Source organism: Lolium rigidum, chromosome 5, assembly GCF_022539505.1.
Source record: "Lolium rigidum isolate FL_2022 chromosome 5, APGP_CSIRO_Lrig_0.1, whole genome shotgun sequence".
NCBI lineage: Eukaryota > Viridiplantae > Streptophyta > Magnoliopsida > Poales > Poaceae > Lolium > Lolium rigidum.
The window spans coordinates 10,925,631-10,945,624 of record NC_061512.1 but is presented as its reverse complement, the minus strand read 5'-3'; the positions used below and the strand labels follow the sequence as shown (position 1 = coordinate 10,945,624).

Here is a 19,994-nt window from a genome sequence, read left to right as displayed (position 1 = left end):
GTTTTGTTTGATTTATATTTCGAACGAAAACGAAGCAACGCGCTGCATAATGGCATTTCCGGCGGAGGAGCACTTTTGCCGCCCGAGCACGCGCGGCAAAATGGCGCTTCCGGCGGGCGACTTTCGCGGTAGCGCGCTAATTTTTGGAGCTTCTGTTGGAGATGCTCTTAGAGCATCTCCAGCCGTTTGGGCTCCCCACGCCCAAATCCGGCGATATTGTCGTCCGGATTGGAGGAAAATTTGGCCTGGGGAGGCCCATCTTCCCAGCCGCGAGCCCAGGATGGATGTAACGGACTTCGGCGAATTCAGACAAAATTGGCGAGTTCGTTCAAACATAAGCGAATTTTAATGATATTTAACATATAGAGGCGACTTCGTGCATAAATAGGCCGAATTCGTACATATATTTGAATTCGGCGATTGGCAAACTAAACTTAAACTAAATAGCGGCCTACTACATGCCGAAATGGCGGTAGAAGGACGTGTAGTTGCCGCCGTCGTCGTCGTCGCTCGAGCCGGCGTTGTCCTGGGGCGGCGGAGCCTCGTACCAGCGGCTCGTGCCCTGGCCAGCGTCGCCGGTGCGTGGCGGCAACGGAAGGTACATGCCGTCGTCACTGCTCTCCTCGAGCTTCACCACCTCCCTGGGCGCGGCGTTCCTAGCGGCGGATGGTGCGGCGGCGCGAGCGGCGACTTGACGCGCCCGAGCCGGATCCGACGGCCGCCGCTGCTGCTCCGCCTCCTCACGCTCCCGGTCGCGCCGGACCACTCCGGGTGCGGCGTCGTCCGCGCGCTTCTCCTCCTCCATGTCCTTCAGCGACCTGGCGATCGCCTCCGCCATCGCGGCGTCCTCCGCGCGCTTCGCCTCCTCCTCGGCGAGCTGGTTTGCGGCGGCCTCTTTCTTCGTCTTCTTCCGGCCGCTCTGCGGAGCGGAAGGCTGGTCGCGGATGACGAGGGCGCCGCTGCTGCGCCCTCTGGTCGGCGGTGGCGATGCCGGTTCCTTCTTGACGGTCGCCCACTCCTGCTTGACGGTGGCCGGCGTCGACCCGCCGGACCTGGACGCCGACCGCGAGCCAGACGAGGAGGAGGATGACACCATCCTCCTCGGCATCCAGGAACCACCGTGCCGGCGCGACATGGTAGGAGCCACCGGCGGCGGCATCCCCAGGACGGGGGAGTTCCCGGCCTCGATGTGCGCGAGCACATTTTCGAGGGTGCGCTCAGGCGCGCTCCACCATCGGCGGCGGCCGGCGGCGTTATTCCTTGCCGGAGGAGGAGGAGGGCCGTCGTACGCCCGGATTTCGCGTTCATACCTGCGCCGGAAGAACGCGACCCACGATTCGTGGTTGTCGGGGAAGAAACGCGGATCCGCGCGCTGCTCGTCACTGAGAGTGGCGAGCACCTCGTTGATCGCCGTTTCGAGTGCGCCCCCCCGTTGGCGGTGGAGGGATCGGCACGCCGCCTGCGCTCAGCCTCCATCCTCCCGGTGCACGGAAGTCCGGCGGCGCCGGGTAGCCCGCCGCGTGGAGGAGCCGTCCCTCCCATTGGTGGAGAGAGCGGCGGCCGAAGCCGTTCTTGGCCGCACCGTCGTTCGCCATTGCTACCTCTTCGAGTTCGGGGGAAGATTTGGTGGAATGCGAGAGAGAGGAGAGGTGAATGCGGGTCAGACGCGGTAGTTCGGCGATAAATAGAGGTAGGCGCGCGTGATACCGAGGCGACGGCATTAACTCGCCGCGTGGAAGGTACGCGGCCGGCGAATGCTGACCGGCGGCAGGCTTTTACAGCGCGTGGAAGACGATGTGATGAGGACGACGATCGTGGTCTCTCACCGACAAGTTGGGGCCACCAGACGCGCGGGAAGTTTCCTCGACGTTTCGCGCGCTTTTGTTTCGTCCGGAGTCCCCGAGCGCTCCCCGGGGGGCCGGGGATGGCGTGGGATCGCCGGATGAATTTAGGCCCAAATCCGGACGAAAACGAGGAACCGGGGGCGCGACTGGGCCGAATTACGCCGTCCGGATGGAAAAAACGTCCCTCGAGGGCCTAGTCGGGGGGACGAGTGGAGATGCTCTTAGAGCATCTCCAGCCGTTTGGGCTCCCCACGCCCAAATCCGGCGATATTGTCGTCCGGATTGGAGGAAAATTTGTCCTGGGGAGGCCCATCTTCCCAGCCGCGAGCCCAGGATGGATGTAACGGACTTCGGCGAATTCAGACAAAATTGGCGAGTTCGTTCAAACATAAGCGAATTTTAATGATATTTAACATATAGAGGCGAGTTCGTGCATAAATAGGCCGAATTCGTACATATATTTGAATTCGGCGATTGGCAAACTAAACTTAAACTAAATAGCGGCCTACTACATGCCGAAATGGCGGTAGAAGGACGTGTACTCGCCGCCGTCGTCGTCGTCGCTCGAGCCGGCGTTGTCCTGGGGCGGCGGAGCCTCGTACCAGCGGCTCGTGCCCTGGCCAGCGTCGCCGGTGCGTGGCGGCGACGGAAGGTACATGCTGTCGTCGCTGCTCTCCTCGAGCTTCACCACCACCCTGGGCGCGGCGGCGTTCCTAGCGGCGGATGGTGCGGCGGCGCGAGCGGCGACTTGACGCGCCCAGGCCAAATCCAGCAGCCGCCGCTGCTGCTCCGCCTCCTCGCGCTCCCAGTCGCGCCTGGACCACTCCAGTGCGGCGTCGTCCGCGCGCTTCTCCTCCTCCATGTCCTTCAGCCGACCCGGCGATCGCCTCCGCCATCGCGGCGTCCTCCGCGCGCTTCGCCTCCTCCTCGGCGAGCTGGTTTGCGGCGGCCTCTTTCTTCGTCTTCTTCCGGCCGCTCGCGGAGCGGAAGGCTGGTCGCGGATGACGAGGGCGCCGCTGCTGCGCCCTCTGGTCGGCGGTGGCGATGCCGGTTCCTTCTTGACGGTCGCCCACTCCTGCTTGACGGTGGCCGGCGTCGACCCGCCGGACCTGGACGCCGACCGCGAGCCAGACGAGGAGGAGGATGACACCATCCTCCTCGGCATCCAGGAACCACCGTGCCGGCGCGACATGGTAGGAGCCACCGGCGGCGGCATCCCCAGGACAGGGGAGTTCCCGGCCTCGATGTGCGCGAGCACATTTTCGAGGGTGCGCTCAGGCGCGCTCCACCATCGGCGGCGGCCGACGGCGTTATTCCTTGCCGAGGAGGAGGAGGGCCGTCGTACGCCCGGATTTCGCGTTCATACCTGCGCCGGAAGAACGCGACCCACGATTCGTGGTTGTCGGGGAAGAAACGCGGATCCGCGCGCTGCTCGTCACTGAGAGTGGCGAGCACCTCGTTGATCGCCGTTTCGAGTGCGCCCCCCGTTGGCGGCGGCGGGATCGGCACGCCGCCCGCGCTCGGCCTCCATCCCTCGGTGCGCGGAAGTCCGGCGGCGCCGGGTAGCCCGCCGCGTGGAGGAGCCGTCCCTCCCATTGGTGGAGAGAGCGGCGGCCGAAGCCGTTCTTGGCCGCACCGTCGTTCGCCATTGCTACCTCTTCGAGTTCGGGGGAAGATTTGGTGGAATGCGAGAGAGAGGAGACGTGAATGCGGGGCAGACGCGGTAGTTCGGCGATAAATAGAGGTAGGCGCGCGTGATACCGAGGCGACGGCATTAACTCGTCACGTGGAAGGTACGCGGCCGGCGAATGCTGACCGGCGGCAGGCTTTTACAGCGCGCGGAAGACGATGCGATGAGGACGACGATCGTGGTCTCTCGCCGACAAGTTGGGGCCACCAGACGCGCGGGAAGTTTCCTCGCCGTTTCGCGCGATTTTGTTTCGTCCGGAGTCCCCGAGCGCTCCCGGGGGGCCGGGGATGGCGTGGGATCGCCGGATGAATTTAGGCCCAAATCCGGACGAAAACGAGAAACTGGGAACACGACTGGGCCGAATTACGCCGTTCGGATGGAAAAAAAGTCCCTCGAGGGCCTAGTCGGGGGCCGAGTGGAGATGCTCTTACTGTTGCTTTTGCCGCGTCTACTCCACAGTCCACACCCGATCCCCAATCCGCCGAGTTGCAGCTTCCCTCTTTGCTTCCACCGGCGTCGAACCACCAAGAACAGGCGGCGTTGACCGAGCTTGGAGGCGTCCGGCGGAGTGCAGATGGCGGCGGCACTTGGCCCGGCGGCGACGCTCCTCGGCAAGGTGTTCACGATGCTTTCCGCAGCCCCGGTGGCGGCGTACGTGGACAGCCTCGAGCTCGGCCACAACTCCGAGCAGATCAAGGCCAAGCTCGCGCACACGCGAGGCCTCGCCGCACAACGCCCGAGTGAGCGACGCCGGCCACAACCCCGGACTGCAGGACCCGCTGCCGGCGCCGAGCAGGAACGCCGACCGGGCGGAGGACCCGCTGGATGAGCTCCACTACTTCCGGATCCATGACAAGCTCCACGGCACCAGACAACGCAACCACCCAGCCCAATTCTCTCCGCCATGGTCGCAATGCTCTCCGCCACACCTGCCACCTGGCCGGGCCGCGTGCTTTTCTTGTTCGTCCGCACAAGATGACAAGTAATTACGCTAGTGCCAATGATGCTCATACCTTACATTTCCAGCCAGTGACCATGTCCAGGAAGATCAAGTCAGTGTTACAGGACATGCAGACCCAGTGTGATTCCATCTCCGATTTGCTCAGCAGTATCCCAATCAACAGCATGGCAGTCGCCCTACACCGGCCTCAGATTGGATCCACAATTGTGCAAGACACACTGTATGGTAGGAGACACACGTTTGAGGAAACGGTCAATCGTATCGTCAGCTGCAAACAGACCGTTTCTGTTCTTCCTATAGTTGGTCCAGGGGGTATTGGAAAGACAACTTTCACCCAACACCTCTATAATGATGCTAGGGCTGAAAATCACTTTGAAGTCAGGGTCTGGGTATGTGTATCGACCGATTTCGATGTGCTCAAGCTCACTAGGGAGATTCTTGGCTGCATACTTGCAACTCAAGACGAAGGAAACAGCAGTGTTGCAAATGAAACACTCAATTTAGACCAGCTTCAGTTATCCATAGCGCGTCGTCTCAAGTTCAGGAGATTTCTAATTGTCTTGGATGATATATGGAAATGTGATGGAGAGAACCAGTGGAAAACCTTATTAGCTCCCTTCACAAAGGGGGAAACCAAAGGAAGCATGGTACTTGTCACAACTCGATTCCCCAAGGTAGCATGCATGGTGAAAACAGTTGATCCACTTGAACTGCGAGGTTTGAAGTTCACTGACTTCTTAGCATTATTTGAAGCATATGTATTTGCTGATCACAAGCCTGAGCAGTATGAAGATGAGTTAGCTGATATTGCAAGAAAAATTGCAAATAAGCTAAAGGGTTCCCCGCTAGCAGCAAAACGAGTTGGTAGATCATTGCGGAGAGACTTTTCTCGGAAACATTGGGATGGAGTTCTTAAAAAGCATGAGTGGCTAAGTATGGAAAACAATGATGATATCATGCCATGTTTAAAAATTAGTTACGATTACCTCCCATTTGATCTGAGAAAATGCTTCTCATATTTTGGTCTTTTCCCTGAAGATCATCGGTTTGGCAATTCAGAAATGAACCACCTTTTTGTTGCAGTTGGCATCACAGACTCTACTCACCAAGTTGACAGGAATTACTTGGAAGAACTAGTGGACAATGGTTTTCTTATGAAAGAAGTTGATTATAATGGTCGAAACAAATATGTATTGCATGATTTAATGCATGAGCTATGTCGGAGTGTTTCTGCACAAGAATGCCTCAACATATGTGACTTAGATTTCAGAGCTGATGCCATCCCACAATCTGTTCGACACTTATCTATCACCATAGAAGATAGATATGATGAAAATTTTGAGGAAGACATGTGTAAACTAAGGGGTAGGATAGACATTGGTAATCTGCGGACTTTGATGATTTTTAGAGGATATGGAGACAAAATCTTGAAGCTCTTGAATGATTGTTTCAAGGAAATAAATAGTCTGCGTGTCCTATTTATAGTAGTGAATTCTCCAGAATCTTTTCCACTTAGGTTTTCAAAACTTATCCACCTCCAATATCTCAAAATTGGTTCTTACTATGGTAGTAATATGCGTTTACCTAATACACTATCAAGATTTTATCACTTGAAATTCTTAGACCTAGATGATTGGCATGGTAGTTCTAATTTGCCTGAAGACTTTAGCCATCTTGAGAATTTACATGATTTCCATGCTAAAAGTGAACTTTACTCCAATATTCGCAATGTTGGAAAGATCAAGCATCTGCGGAGGCTAAGAGAATTCTGTGTTAAAAAGGAGAGCATGGGATTTGAACTGACAGAACTTGGGGCATTGACAAATCTTGAAGAAGAGCTGATTATACGTGGTCTTGAACACGTGGCAACCAAGGAGGAAGCTACTGAAGCCAAATTGGTGTTGAAAATGAATCTGAAGGAGTTGCAATTACTCTGGGGCAAAGATCAACGAACTATAGATACTGATATTCTTGATTCTCTTCAACCACACTCTAATCTTAGAGTACTTACAATTGCAAATCATGGTGGTACCATTGGTCCTAGTTGGTTGTCTCTTACCATATGGTTGGAGGATCTCTGGCTAGAAGGCATATCTTGGAGTACCCTTCCACCTTTTGGGAAGCTACCAAATCTCAAGGTACTCATATTGAAGAGAATTTCTGGAATGCTTCAGTTTGGGCCTCGCTGTGGTGGCGCACCAGGTAAATGTTTTATGCGCTTGAAGCAAGTTGGGTTTCTGAAGTTACCAGCACTTGACAAATGGGTTGTGGAACCGAATTGCCATTCCTTTCCAAGTCTTGAAATAATCGAATGTGTCAAGTGTCCCAATCTCCGTATGATGCCCTTCTCGGAGGTATCTTGCACCAATTTGCGCTCACTTAGAGTTTGGGAGTGCCCCAAGATGTCTCTGCCCTCCATGCCTCACACCTCCACACTGACATATTTGGTTATTAATGAAAAGGAATTGACTTATGATGGAAAGAAACTGGGTGCTAGTGGGTATGAGGGTGCTTTGGCCTTCCACAATCTGGATAAAGTGGAAGATATGACTATTGAAGGTACATCGCACATTTCATCGACAGACATTGGAAAGCTTACAACTCTAAGAAACCTAGCTATCGGAAGATGCGATGGTTTGTTCCCTGAAGAGCTGGATGCCAGTATTGTCTTCCGTTCAGTTAACAGTCTCAGTTTAAATGTATCTCATCTTACCAGCAAATCAGCATCAAAAGTGTTAAATTGTTTCCCAGCTCTTTCTGTGTTGGAGATATATGCACATTCCGCTGATGATGACTATGAGGAATGTGTAATGCAGTTCCCCTCATCCAGCTCACTGCAGGACCTTAGCTTTAGAGACTGCAAGGGCCTGGTTCTTGTGCTCGTGGAGAATGGAGGAGGAATTCAGGAGGACAGCTCATCGCTCCAATCACTAAAAACATACTCGTTGTGGTGAACTCTTCTCTCGGTGGCCCATGGGAGAAGCAGGAGTTGGAGCTCAGACCATCCATCCTTTCCCTGCTTCCCTGAGGGAACTTGATGTTTCGGATGAGCCAAGCATGAAGTCAATGGCTCTGCTCTCAAACCTTACGTCTCTCACCAGTCTAACTCTAACAGATTGCAGTAACTTAACAGTGGACGGATTCAATCCTCTTACCGCAGTAAACCTCAAAAAATTGGAAATGCATAACAGCAACACCGTAGCAGCAGATCTGCTCTCAGAGGTGGTAAGGACCAAATTATTGCCTGCAGGTTACATCTCTAGATTGGAGGAACTTACGGTGGATGACATCTCTGGGTTGCTTGTGGGTCCTATTTGCAACCTCCTTGCCCCGTCCCTCCACAGACTTGAATTCTGGTGTGATGAGAGGGTGGAAAGCTTCTCGGAAGAGCAAGAGAAAGCACTGCAGCTCCTCACATCCCTCCAGAAACTAGAGTTTTTCGGGTGCTGGGGTCTGCAGTCCCTCCCTCAAGGGTTGCATCGCCTTTCTTCTCTCACAGAGTTATATGTATGTTCCTGTCTAAAAGTCCAATCGATGCCCAAGGAGGGTCTCCCTGTTTCACTGAGAAACCTATGTATAGATTGTCGCAGCGCTGAGATAGACGAGCAAATTGAGAAAATCAAAAGAATGAACCCAGATTTATCTGTAACCCAAGGTAACACTTGTCGCCTACCTGTTTTTTCTTTTATTTTTCTGAAGTGAGGCTTCTTTGCCCTATTTCTACTTCATATTAACTTCTCAAATCTTACAGACCCTTTGAAGTGAGGCTTCTTTTTCGGAAGTGACGTTCCAATAAACAGCTGGTTAGTACATGGAAAGCCGACTTCTATTCCTTCATTAATATGATTTCATTCATAGTCCACTCATGATTCCTGTGCTTCCCTGTCAACCGAAGTACATATATTTTATATTAATCAATTCTTATGCAGTGTACCTTTTTCTAACTAGAATTCTCAATTTCTTCGACAGGCTTGCTTGGTAGCCTTTGTTCTGTCCCAGACCCCCTTACTTTTCGAATGACTGTATTACTACATTACAGCTTGCATAGAGCGGCTGCATGCTAAATTTAAAGACGAAGGTGATACCAGATGGACCTAGAGGTGAATATCTCTTATATTTTAGATGTAACATTTTTAAATTATCTCATCAAGTAAATAAAGCCGAAAACTGCATTCGAGGGAATTTTAAGGAAATCCATTCCGCAACCTATTTCATAAGTGTTAGCAGGCATGGCAATAATGAACATGGGATATTTTGTTGCAAGTCAATCTGCCGGTTAGTATGCTCAGATTTTTTTTTCTCCTGATCCTTAAGTTATGGCTGCATTCACAGTGCAAAGCAACCACGTCTGCTTCCTTGTGTTTCTTTCTCCCGCTTGCTTTCTGTTGTCTATAATTACCCACTTCAATAACTTCTGTTCATCCAGTCTTATTTTGCACTATCATCGCTTGTAAATTCTGACAGTGCTGCCTGGCACTGCAACAGTATAACTCTGCATCTGCATGCAAGACATGTCACTTGCCGATCACGATTACACAATTGATATTTTGCTTCAATTCTATATGCTGGTTAGTACGGTCAGAAACAAATTTCTGATCCTTACGTTATGACCAAAATCAAGGAGGAGGCATCGCTTTGGGCACAAGCTGGCACTTTAGGCTGCGAGACACCCTGCCAACGACATGGGACGTGCATTAGAACCCTTATGTTTGTAACCCACCTCCTAGGAGGATTGTAACAACTCCTTTTCAATGAATGAGACGCAATGGTCCTTTGCGTTTTCTCGGAATTTTTTTTGTTATGGCCATATTCATAGTGCAAAGCAACCACCTTGGCTTGCTTGTTTATCTTTCTCCCGCTTGCTTTCTGTAGTTTATAATTACCCAGTGTAATACTCGTGCTTCTGTTCATCCTGTCTTATTTTGCACCCTCTCCTGTGCTATTGGACCTGAGATTGTTTTTTGATGTCATCGCCATTGGTGTTACCACCATCGCCTTGCGTAATACGTGTGCATGTTCTTCGTCAGACTTCTGTTCCTTATGCGAAGTAAAAAAAAGGAGGTACGTGAAGTAAAAAAAAGGAGGTGCTAGACATCACTCATGTGGTACTGTTCAAGACGCTATCTTAGCATGGAATTATCCTTCTGCTCTTTTCTGCATGAAGCAGTCAGAACTGAACAGGCTAATACAGTTGGCATCATTCATGGAAAAGAGGTATTTTACTGTTATCCAAAAATATTTCTTGTCTAATCATGAATCAAGTGCCTGTATCTCCTCTTGAATCCTTTGACAGAATGTTGCTTTGTAAAAGGTTGTCCTTCAAGCACCAGAAGGGTGCATTAATTTTATAGAATGTATGGATGTAATCTTACTACTTTCGTGAAATTTATAGAATGGTATGAATGCTTCCCAAGTCGTCTAATCCTTGAAAAAATTAAGCCTGATACTGAAATATTGTTGTAGGGCTGAAGTGCATTGTTTCTCAAGAAGTTGGGCAGCCTATGCCCACCAAGAATTTGAGCAGAATATTGAAACTATCGTACCCAGATACAATCTTGCACGGATACTGGATACAAGCTTGGCATTGATCCTTCACGCTTAGGTAATGGATGATCATCTGTTCATATTCGCGAGTTCCCGTTTCCTAGTTGACTGACCCAAGTTTGTTACTCGAATTCGGCAGATCAATTACAGCCAGTAGTAAATTTTGCAGTTGGCGTTCAGGAGATAGCTCTTCAATCAAGGGAAGCAAATAACATTCTTGGTATGTTGAAGGAGCCATCGAGTCCTGTAGTGAGTTGTTCAAATTTCAGAAGGTCAGCGGGCCATTCCTTCCTCTTTTATTTTCGATTCCTCCACTAGTATCACACGTCAGAAGTGGCAACTACATGTTTAAACAACTCCACTCCCATCTGGAGTCGTTCTTGTACGTTTGGCACTGACTGGTTTGATACGGCATGATCATCCAGGTGTTCCTCCGCGGCAGAATCCACGCCTGCCACCAGTTCGCAGAATATTGGCGTGACCATAGGAGGATGTCCTGGTTCCTTGAGGGCTTTGTGGAGCGACGGTGATGCGGTATGTGGCACCAGAGAGAGCAGGGAGGTGTGCATTTTCATCCAAAGGGAAGTGTGGAAATTTATCGGCTATCGAGCATGCCAAGGTGCGAGGTTATTAGGGATTCGGCCTCTGCGTGGAAAGGAAGGCGTGGCACTATTGGAATTAGGGTGCGAAGTGGCACCTGCATCCATCCGCAAAATCCAAAATCACAGCAAAAGGTGTTATGGAATCACATTGGAATTAAAGCAGGCTTAATGAAAACTTCAGTTCAGCATCCCGCGCAACTTGCCACCTTAACTGCAATGCCTGTGGCCTGATTGATCGAGCATGGCTTCATTATTGTTTTTTTTGCCTGTGTAGAAATTAGTAGAATCATGTTTCTTCATAGAGTATTCAGAACATGTAGAAGCTCGATGGGCGATGATCTCATTCCTCATAGAATCGGAGGTTGTAGTTCTGTACAGTGTTGTGACTATGATTTTGTTCCTTAACGAACGAAATCATAATTTATTGTATAGCATGTGTAAACTGTAAATTGATAGAATTATGTTTCTTCATAAAGTAAATTCGTTCCTCTGAGAATCCGAGGTTGTACTTTTGTCCTTGTGTCCCAAACTCCCAATCAAGATTTTGTTCCACAACCGAACTGACCAAAATTGGTAGACTTGTAGACATCTTCCCAACAGATTTCACAGAACTAATGCTGTTATTTCCTGATTGCGAAACTCATTCACATATTTGCATTGTTCAGATCACTTCATTTCACTTGCAGACATCTTCCCAACAGATTTTTCTTACAAACCCTGGAATAGATAAACTAAGAGTTTTAATGCCTTTTATATTGATGATTGGAAAAATATGAAAAAAATTTAATTCTAATAGGCCGAAGTCATTGCCATACAAATAAGATATCCGTAAAAAAAATGTCAAATAAGAGACTATCATGCCAGGAGCTTTATAATCCAGGAAAAGCCTCTCCAATGAGAGGATTTAGTAACTTCACATTCAAGAAAAGAAGGGGTGGATTTGACGATAAAAGCACAGGATTTACCGTCTGCATAGAAGATGCAGATATTGTCACCACAGCAAGAACTAGAGTACAAGAAAGAAGACAATGTATTCAAAATAATTGAACACCCCAGAACTCAATTTGACGGTCAAAATCAAAATTATACATGATACAATTGTTTTGGCACAAACATGCCTGCTTGCAAGCATCTTACATAGAGCACAGGAAAAAAGATACATGACTTGCACATCCCACTCACATGGCAGTAAAATAAAAAATTATACATGACACAATTGTTTTGATACATAAAACAGAGCTCCAAATCTTTCATGAATCGGCACGAAACTACGGTAAACAGACGCTTCGATAGGGCCCCATCTAAATAATATATACAGAGTTCTATCAACAATTCGCTCAAAAGCACCACTCAATTCAGATCAGGGCTCCTATGGGGGGCATAAATATAATGCACACAACATCAGCTGAGTATCGCGACAATCGTTTCTCTTATTATGGCCGTGACAACAATGAAAATCGACAGACCTAGAAGGTGATGAGGCTGGCGATAACAAGGAAGCCGACCAGGATGAGCAGCGCCTTGAGATACACATCTGCCTGCTGCTGTTGTTGCCCGTGTGGCCCGTGCCTGGGACCGGCGTGGGCGTGTCCTGCATGCCCTCCATGGAAAGCATGCCCGTGGCCATGACCGTGGCCGTATCCATAGGGGAACCCTGCTGGCTGCCCATACGCGGTCGCATCGGGGAACCCATGCACCTGGAAGCTGAGCAGCGGGAACAGACCGCCGAACGCGGCAGAGAATGTGTAATTTCCCCACCTCGCGTTGGCAAGCGGGACGCCGCCGCCTCCGCCCATGAACCACGGGTTCGGGTTCGCGTTGGGGAAGTGGTTGTTAGGATCAGCCTGTGGGGCCGTGGCAGGCCTCTGTCCAGTCGGCCTGTGAGGGATGTCGGCTGCCCCGGGCACATTCTTGGACCTTGGGTCAACGCGGTCTTTGCCGCGGCCATAGAGCGGGACAAGCTTTTCCTCCTCAACGACGGCCTTGCAGACAGGGCACTCGGGGGAGTGCGAGTGGATGTGCAGCCACTTGTATAGGCACGGCCAACAGAAGAGGTGCCCGCAGAGCGTCACGATGGGCTCCTGCGGCAGCTCGAAGCATATGTTGCACTCAAAGCTACCCCCACCGTCACCTGCCACGCTGCTGCTGCTCGTGGACTCCCCAACGTTGGCCGCCATATTGGGCGCTACTCAGAACCACAATGAGCTGCAAATCATGGAAATTGTTACAAACATCGGCAACACAGAGTAGTTATGCTAGGGAATAATGGCGACAACTTGTCAATTGTAGTGTATCTTGTCAGTGAAAATAGCCAGACTTTTGTTTCGCCGCGCTAACGACTATGGATATGCAGGGTAAGACACTAACTTTGCGTGCTCAGACAGGTTCTCAAATGAAATGCCATCACAAATAAGTCTATGTATGAGCAATGATTCTGCGATTTCGGCATTGGATACAATATGGCAGGTCTTCATTTCACCATGAACACTACTATGGGTTCGCAGGGAAGGGTACAAACTTTGTGTGCTCAAATCCGAGGCAAGTAATCCTATGGGTTAGTTGTAAATTTGTTTAGCAGCAATTAGCAACCAGTATTAAAAACTAATGAAGCTCAAACGAAAGCCATTAGTTAAAAGGAGGAACAATAACGCTAAATCTACTGCACACTAAAAAAAATCCCCAACCGCCTGTTTTGGCCACCTAAACGAAGGGAGACAGAGGGCGCCACCGACGAGATCTGAAGCTGAAACAGGGACAGAGCAGCTACCTCGACGAAGCCAAAGCTCTAGAGTACTGCTAAAACAAGCTGGCGCCGGCAGCTCAGGGGAGGCGACACGGCTAGAACAGGGACAGCCAGAAACTCCTCCCGGGCCAAAATCCGACGAAACCGACGGCACAGTGCCACCCACAAGAAACCACCACCAGGAAGAGTAGGCCATAAACCGTGGACGCGCGCCGAGGAATCTACCCTCGCCGGCAGATCGCCTGGCTCGATCCCCCCAATCGGGCGGGGAGGCACGCCCCCGCGATCTGGCCTGAGCTAACGAATCCGAGCTAAGAATCGCGTGGAGGGAGAGGAATCCGGCGGGCGGATCGGGGAGGCTTACCGGCGGCGGCTGGACCGAGGAGACGGCGAGGCGCCAGCTCCCGACGAGAAGCTTCCGGGAAGAAGAAGCAGAGTAAAAAGTCTACTAGTCGCCAGCTGCGAGTTAGCATTAACTTTGATTGGTCAGTCAAGGCGACTCGCACGCGGACCGGCCTGCTTGCTTTCGGCCCGGTCGCTGTTCGTCTGTCTGGGCTTTAAGGTTTATTCGGCCCAATCTCTGACTGGCCAGCACTCCCTCCATTCAGAATTAAGTTCATGGTTTAGTCAAAATAAAAAACTTGTAAAGTTTGATCAGGAATAGAAGAAAAAATATTAAAGTTTATAATATTGAACACATATAGCTTGAAAATATAGTTTGTGAAGATTCGAATATAGATAATTGTAAGGGTACATTGCCCCTATGTGTGGTTTTGGTAATTAATGACAACCCCTATGGACTAATGTTTTCATTGAGTTTATATGAAGGAATATTCCATAGGTACTACTTGTACTCCATATGTTGGATTCAAGTATGGATGCCATGAAGATAAAGATATACCTTGTGTATTGGCATCAAGATCATCGGTTAGAAGATACAATGTTGAGTCGTGCAAGTTCAAGATGAGCATCTCAAGTGGATCACATGCTTGAAGCTTGCCATCCATTTGGTGACATTGGACATATGAAGATGTGCATCAATGGAGCTTTCCCATCATGGTGTATGGGGGAGCATTTGCGAGTCTTCACGAAGCAACGATGATCAAGTAAGGCATTCCGGCTTGTGTAGAGCTTGAAGGGTTATCATCAAGATCAAGCGGGATGCGCAAGGCACAGGTATGAACTTGATAGGTTTTCCTTTTACCGGTCTCAAGGTGGTTGATGGGAGACCGGATTATAGGATAGATAGCCGCACTATTAAGAGGGGCTTTCGGTTGGGTAACTTGATCACATCATCTTAGGGAGCTCAATCCTTTGCATACTTTGCATATCCGTATTGCTTCTTGGTGTTTCTCTGTGTGAGGTTCTTGAGCTTGTTGCTAGCTTTACAACAAGCCCAAGTTCATCGAAAACGGAATCCGCATGCATCTTCTATTGCGTTTTCGAGGTTGGGTGATTTTACCTAGGTTATTCATGATATAAGGTTCTACCTTTTATATTCATGATAAAATCCCCTCCTATAGATTCTTGTGTTTTCACTTTCCATAGGATAGCATTTGTTGTTATCTTCCAAACAAAACTGGTTTCATTCGAATCGGGGTTCGGGAGCAAAAGTTATTAAAGAAAGAGTAAAAGAAGAAAAAGAAAAGAAAAAGGAAAAAGGGGGGAGGCTGCCGGTTGGGCGCCCGGCCTGCCGGGCCAGACACCGGCCCACCCGGTTGGCGACCGGTCAGCCGGGCCGCACGCCGGCCCACCCGGTCTGCCGACCGGCTTGCCGCCTCACCCGGCCCAGCTCCCGGCGCCCGCCGGCCCGCTCGGCTCTCCGCCCGGCCGACCGGCCTCCTGGCCGGGCCGGGCCGTCTCCGCCTCTCTCGCGCGGCCCGCTGCCTGGCGCGCCCTGGGCGCCCCTGCGCTACACGCCGCCCCTGCTGGGCCTGCTCCAGCCCCGTCCGGCCTGTGGCTCGGTCCAGCCGGACTGGTGACCGGCCTGGTCGGCTCCAGGTCCGGTTGGCCGGCCGTTTCGACCGGCTGGGCCGTTTTTCATGTGCATTTTTCTGTGCTTTTTTCCCCCAACGGTTATTTTGCCCCCTTTGCTATAAATAGCTCTTCTTCCACCTAGAGCAAGAGAGTTCTTCCTATTCTCTCACCTCCATTGTTGCTATTTGAAGAACTTGCTCTCCCCTTGATTCCTCCAACCATTCTTGCTCATATTTGAGGATTTGAGAGAGGAGATCTAGATCTACACTTCCACCAAACCATTTCTTCTCTAAGTGAGGGAATCTCTTGGGATCTAGATCTTGGAGTCTTTGGTTGACTTTCCCCCTTGTTCTTCCTCTCCAATCTCATCCTAGCATTCGTTGCTTTGGTGGGATTTGAGTGTGAAGGACTTGAACACCTCCGGTGTTCTTGCTTTGCATCATTGCATAGTGTTGAGCTCTCCACCACGATTTGTTCGAGTGAGAGACCGTGAGCTTGTTACTCTTGGAGGGTGACCTCCTAGTTGGCTTGGTTGGTGTCCGGTGATCTCTTCGTGAAGATTGTGAAGGGGCCCGGGCTTCTCCTTCGTGGAGCTTGTGAAGTGGTTGTGGAGCTTGCCATCTCCGGAGCGGAGGAAAAGCTAACCATAAGGAAAGGGCCATTATCCTTCGTGGGTGTGGTTCGGAGAATAGGGTGAGCCTTCGTGGCGCGGGGAATCCTTCGTGGGACCTCCACTCCTCCAAACGTGACGTACCTTGTTGCAAAGCAAGGGAACACGGGAATACATCCTCGTCTCTGCGTGCCTCGGTTATTTCTATACCCGAGCTCTCTTTCCTTGTGATAGCCATCGTGCTTGAAGTTCATATATCTTGCTATCACTTGTGCTACATATGTCTTGTGCCTATCTTGCTTAGCTCTAGTTGCTATTGTTACACTTAGTTGAGCTTAGCATATTTAGGGTTTGTGCTTGTAAACTAAACATTAGTTTAATTCTGCATTCTTACAAGACAAATCCGCAAGAGCTTGTAATTGCCTATTCACCCCCCTCTAGGCGACATCTCGATCTTTCAATTGGTATCGAGCAAGGTCTCTCCTTGTTTAAGGCTTCACCGCCTTGAGAGTAAAGATGTCGGCTAGTAACTTAGTGCACAATGACACAATTATCTTTGTTGGCACAAATTATCTTTTGTGGCGAAATTGCTTGCTTTGCAAACTTCGGACCTTGTGTCCAAACATTGAGCAATTTCTAGATGTAGGTTTTTCTCCTCCGATGGACCCTCAAAATCTATCTTTAGAGGATGAGAAAAACTTACATCTTGAAGCTCAAGTATCTAATGAGCTTGTATTCTCTTTGAGACCAGATTTTCATAGGTTCTTGATATATATAAAGCGAAAATCGTCTCATGAGATGTGGATCAAGCTTAAGGAAATGTTTGGTGGATCCACTTCTCATTTGGTTGGTGGTGACTCCGAGGAGCTCTCTTTCCCTCCACATCATGAAGAGCTCCAAGTTGCTTCCACCTCCGGCCGTGATGAGTTCTCATCTTCTTCCACTTCACCAACGTGTAGCAAGACACGAGGTAATGATATGGTGAGTGGTGAGGAAAATTGCAATGATGATATTGTGCTCAATAGTGATGATTCTTCATCTCTATCCCATTGCAACGCTTCCTCTTTGGACTTAAACACATCTAGCATTGAAAATAATCTACATGCTTGTGTTGATAGTCCTCGCATATCATGTGTAAATTGCTCACATAAATCCCATGATGATATGCTTGCCTTGTCTTGCTCCCATAATCAAAATGCTTATATCTCCTCTAGTTGTTTGACTAACAATGTAGAGGAAACCGAACACTCTATGGATCAAGACATGTTTTCAAATAAGGATTCAAGAATTTCTTCATCTTCATCCTCCGGTATGCACATGTGCCTTATGGCAAATGGATCAAAGGTATCTCCTACTTTGACTCCTAACACTTCCTCTAATGATGAGAGTGATGATGATGATAATGATGAAGAATATAATATCTTGGTGCATAATATGGCAATGGTATATGCTTCTCTTCATGGTAATAAAGAAGCTCGTGCTAATCTCGAACACTCTATGGATACCTTGAGTAAATATAGGGAAACCATAGTGGAGTTGGAGTCCCATGTTGAAAATGGGGAAATGAGATTCACTCTCCTCAAGCATGAGCTAAAAGATGAGAAGCATACTAATTTTATGCTCACACAAAAATTTGAATCCTATATGCATGAAAATGAGAAAACTATTGTTGATGCGTGTGCTACTAACTCTAATTCTTGTGAAGCATCTACCTTAGAGGAGAATGTTGAGCTAAGGGCTCAACTAGAGTTGCTAACTAGCAATTATAGGGAATTGGAAGAAAGTCATAAAAAGCTCTCAAGCTCTCATGATGATCTTCTAATTTCCTATGATGGGCTAAAGTTAGCTCATGAGGCAAGTATCACTAAGGTAACATCTTGTGAGCCTCATGTGGACATTAGCACAATCTCTACTACAAATGCTATATTGCCATGTGCTAGTCCTTGTAATCCATCTAGTCAAACTAGTGATACACCTTGTGTTGGATTACTTGCCTTGCCTTGTTGCTCTAACAATGAAGCTTCTACTTTCTCTAGTACTTGTATTTCTACTAACCATGTAGAGGAAATAAAAGAGCTCGAGGCCCAAGTCCTTTCTTTGAAGAAAGACTTGGAAGAGCGTCATGAAGGGAAATCCACACTTGACAAAATGCTAAGTGTGCAACAATCCCCCAATGACAAGAGTGGACTTGGATTCAACTCCAATAACAAGAACAAGTGCAAGAGCAAGAGCAACAAGAAGAAGGGCCAAGACAAAGTCAAGGATCCGGCCAAGTTGGTTTGCTTCAAGTGCAAGGTTGAAGGGCATCATGTTAGATCATGCCCATTGAAGAAGAAGAAGCACTTGAGTGAGAAACAACAAGGGAAACGGCCACAAGGTCAAGGTCAAGCTCATGCTCGACCTCAAGTTGAAGATAGGCCACTTCCCAAGAAGAATCAAGATATTGTTCCCCAAGAGAAGAAATCAATTAAGAAGAGAAAGGGGAACACTTGCTACTTATGCCGTGTGAAGGGGCACTTTGCTTCTTCATGTTTAAGTGGTACCTTATCCAACCCTATCATTGTTGATAATGATTATTCTCTTGGTAAGGATAAGGATGGCAATGTGTTTGCCAAATTTGTTGGAACTCAAAGTGGCTTCAAGAAAAGAACCATTTGGGTTGCCAAGCCTATTGTGACTAATCTCTTAGGACCCAACTTGGTTGGGGACCAACAAGCTCAAACGTGATCAATAGGTACATATGGAGGTCATTGGAGACTTGGCTAATTCATGAAGAATTAAGGGATCTTCATATATTATTTTGACCAAGCCAAGTCGTATGGATCATTATCTATATCTTATATCCAATGTTCCTCCTTGCGGTAACTTATACTTAATCTCTTCATATTCATTGTAAGTTACTTGCCCCTTTGCATGTTTGGTTTTGTATCAAATATGTGTTTGTATGTGTTGAGTCTTACTTGCCTATCTTGTGTATTCAAGTATGTTTGTTTGACTCATCATATACTTGTGTATTGTTGTGAGCCTAATGCATCTTGATGACATCTTATTTGGCTCTCTTTGAGTGATTAATGGAACATCCCATTTTGGGGGAGTGATATGCATTGTGCATCTCTCTTTCTTTAAAATATGTGTATGTGGGTACCACCACTTAGTATTGATATTGCAAGATTATCTAGTCACTATGTGGTGTGTCATACTCATGAGAAATTCAAATTCTAAATGTCCATTAATCATCTCTAGTTGAATTTTAGGTGCCTCTTGTTTAGAAGAAATGTTTTATCACATTATGGGGGAGTAATATGTTTTGTACATATCACAAGCCTAAGAAAATGTGAACATATAAGGTTATGCCACTTGGAGTTGATACACGTAATTATCTTGATCCTAGGTGGCATATTTGCTCAAACAAGCTCCATTTCTATTGAAAAACTTTTATTAGCTCATCTTATGGATTCTTGTTTGATTAAGAAATTCTTGGTACGGTTTTCCTCAAATACATATCTCTATATCTTATTTGGGACACCGTTTGCTTCAAGTTATTCTAATCATTGCCGTGCGTGATTGTTTGACTAATTGAAGCTATCAAGAATCTTAATCCGTGCATAGTGCTTAATTCTATATACTTATCCTATGCCTTTTATTGTGAAGTTGATCCTTACTATCATTGTAAATTCACCACCGGAAATTATTTCCAATATACTCATTGTCTTTGACAATTGATAACCTTGTATGTGGTTGAATTCATGGATCATCTTCACCTTGGATTGCTTCTTATTTACTTATTTTATTTCCAAGAAATCTTTGTTGCTCCCACGTGTCTTCTTTGTCCCTTTGAAAAATCTTTTGATAAATTCTCTTGATTCATATCAAGTGTTTATTTTGGAAGACAAACCTTTTCCTTACGGTCCATTGTGCCATTGTGAAAAGTGTAGAGGGTTTGGTTTATTTGTTTGAACCTTGCTCTTTTTGGGAGTTTGCTATCTCATTCCTTCTTACATGATTTATTTGCTTGAATGAGAT

General features: G+C 48.2%; 2 protein-coding genes and 1 pseudogene across 2 annotated transcripts; 2 read left to right on the top strand and 1 right to left on the bottom strand.

Moving 5' to 3' along the window:
* The first annotated feature begins 4,108 nt into the window (after positions 1-4,108).
* On the top strand, positions 4,109-8,828 carry LOC124651630 (annotated as a pseudogene).
* A 487-nt stretch (positions 8,829-9,315) lies between these two features.
* On the top strand, positions 9,316-11,137 carry LOC124651633. The gene is made up of 4 exons (XM_047190678.1): positions 9,316-9,709; positions 9,959-10,018; positions 10,168-10,311; positions 10,465-11,137. Exons 1-4 carry the CDS (start codon positions 9,654-9,656, stop codon positions 10,808-10,810), a joined length of 606 nt encoding a protein of 201 aa, XP_047046634.1. The 5' UTR covers positions 9,316-9,653; the 3' UTR covers positions 10,811-11,137.
* A 567-nt stretch (positions 11,138-11,704) lies between these two features.
* On the bottom strand, positions 11,705-13,834 carry LOC124652482 (E3 ubiquitin-protein ligase RNF5-like). Its single transcript, XM_047191499.1, has 2 exons — positions 13,749-13,834; positions 11,705-12,846 (listed from the first exon to the last, which is right to left on the bottom strand). The coding sequence occupies exon 2, from the start codon at positions 12,816-12,818 to the stop codon at positions 12,108-12,110; it is 711 nt and encodes a 236-aa protein (XP_047047455.1). The 5' UTR covers positions 12,819-12,846; positions 13,749-13,834; the 3' UTR covers positions 11,705-12,107.
* Between the last annotated feature and the right edge of the window lie 6,160 nt (positions 13,835-19,994).

Coding starts and splice junctions, on each gene's coding strand:
- LOC124652482 (XM_047191499.1), bottom strand. CDS start 12,818: ATGGCGGCCAACGTTGGGGAGTCCACGAGCAGCAGCAGCGTGGCAGGT.
- LOC124651633 (XM_047190678.1), top strand. CDS start 9,654: ATGAAGCAGTCAGAACTGAACAGGCTAATACAGTTGGCATCATTCATG. Junction 9,710..9,958: donor GCATCATTCATGGAAAAGAG/GTATTTTACTGT, acceptor ATATTGTTGTAG/GGCTGAAGTGCATTGTTTCT. Junction 10,019..10,167: donor GCCCACCAAGAATTTGAGCA/GAATATTGAAAC, acceptor AGTTTGTTACTC/GAATTCGGCAGATCAATTAC.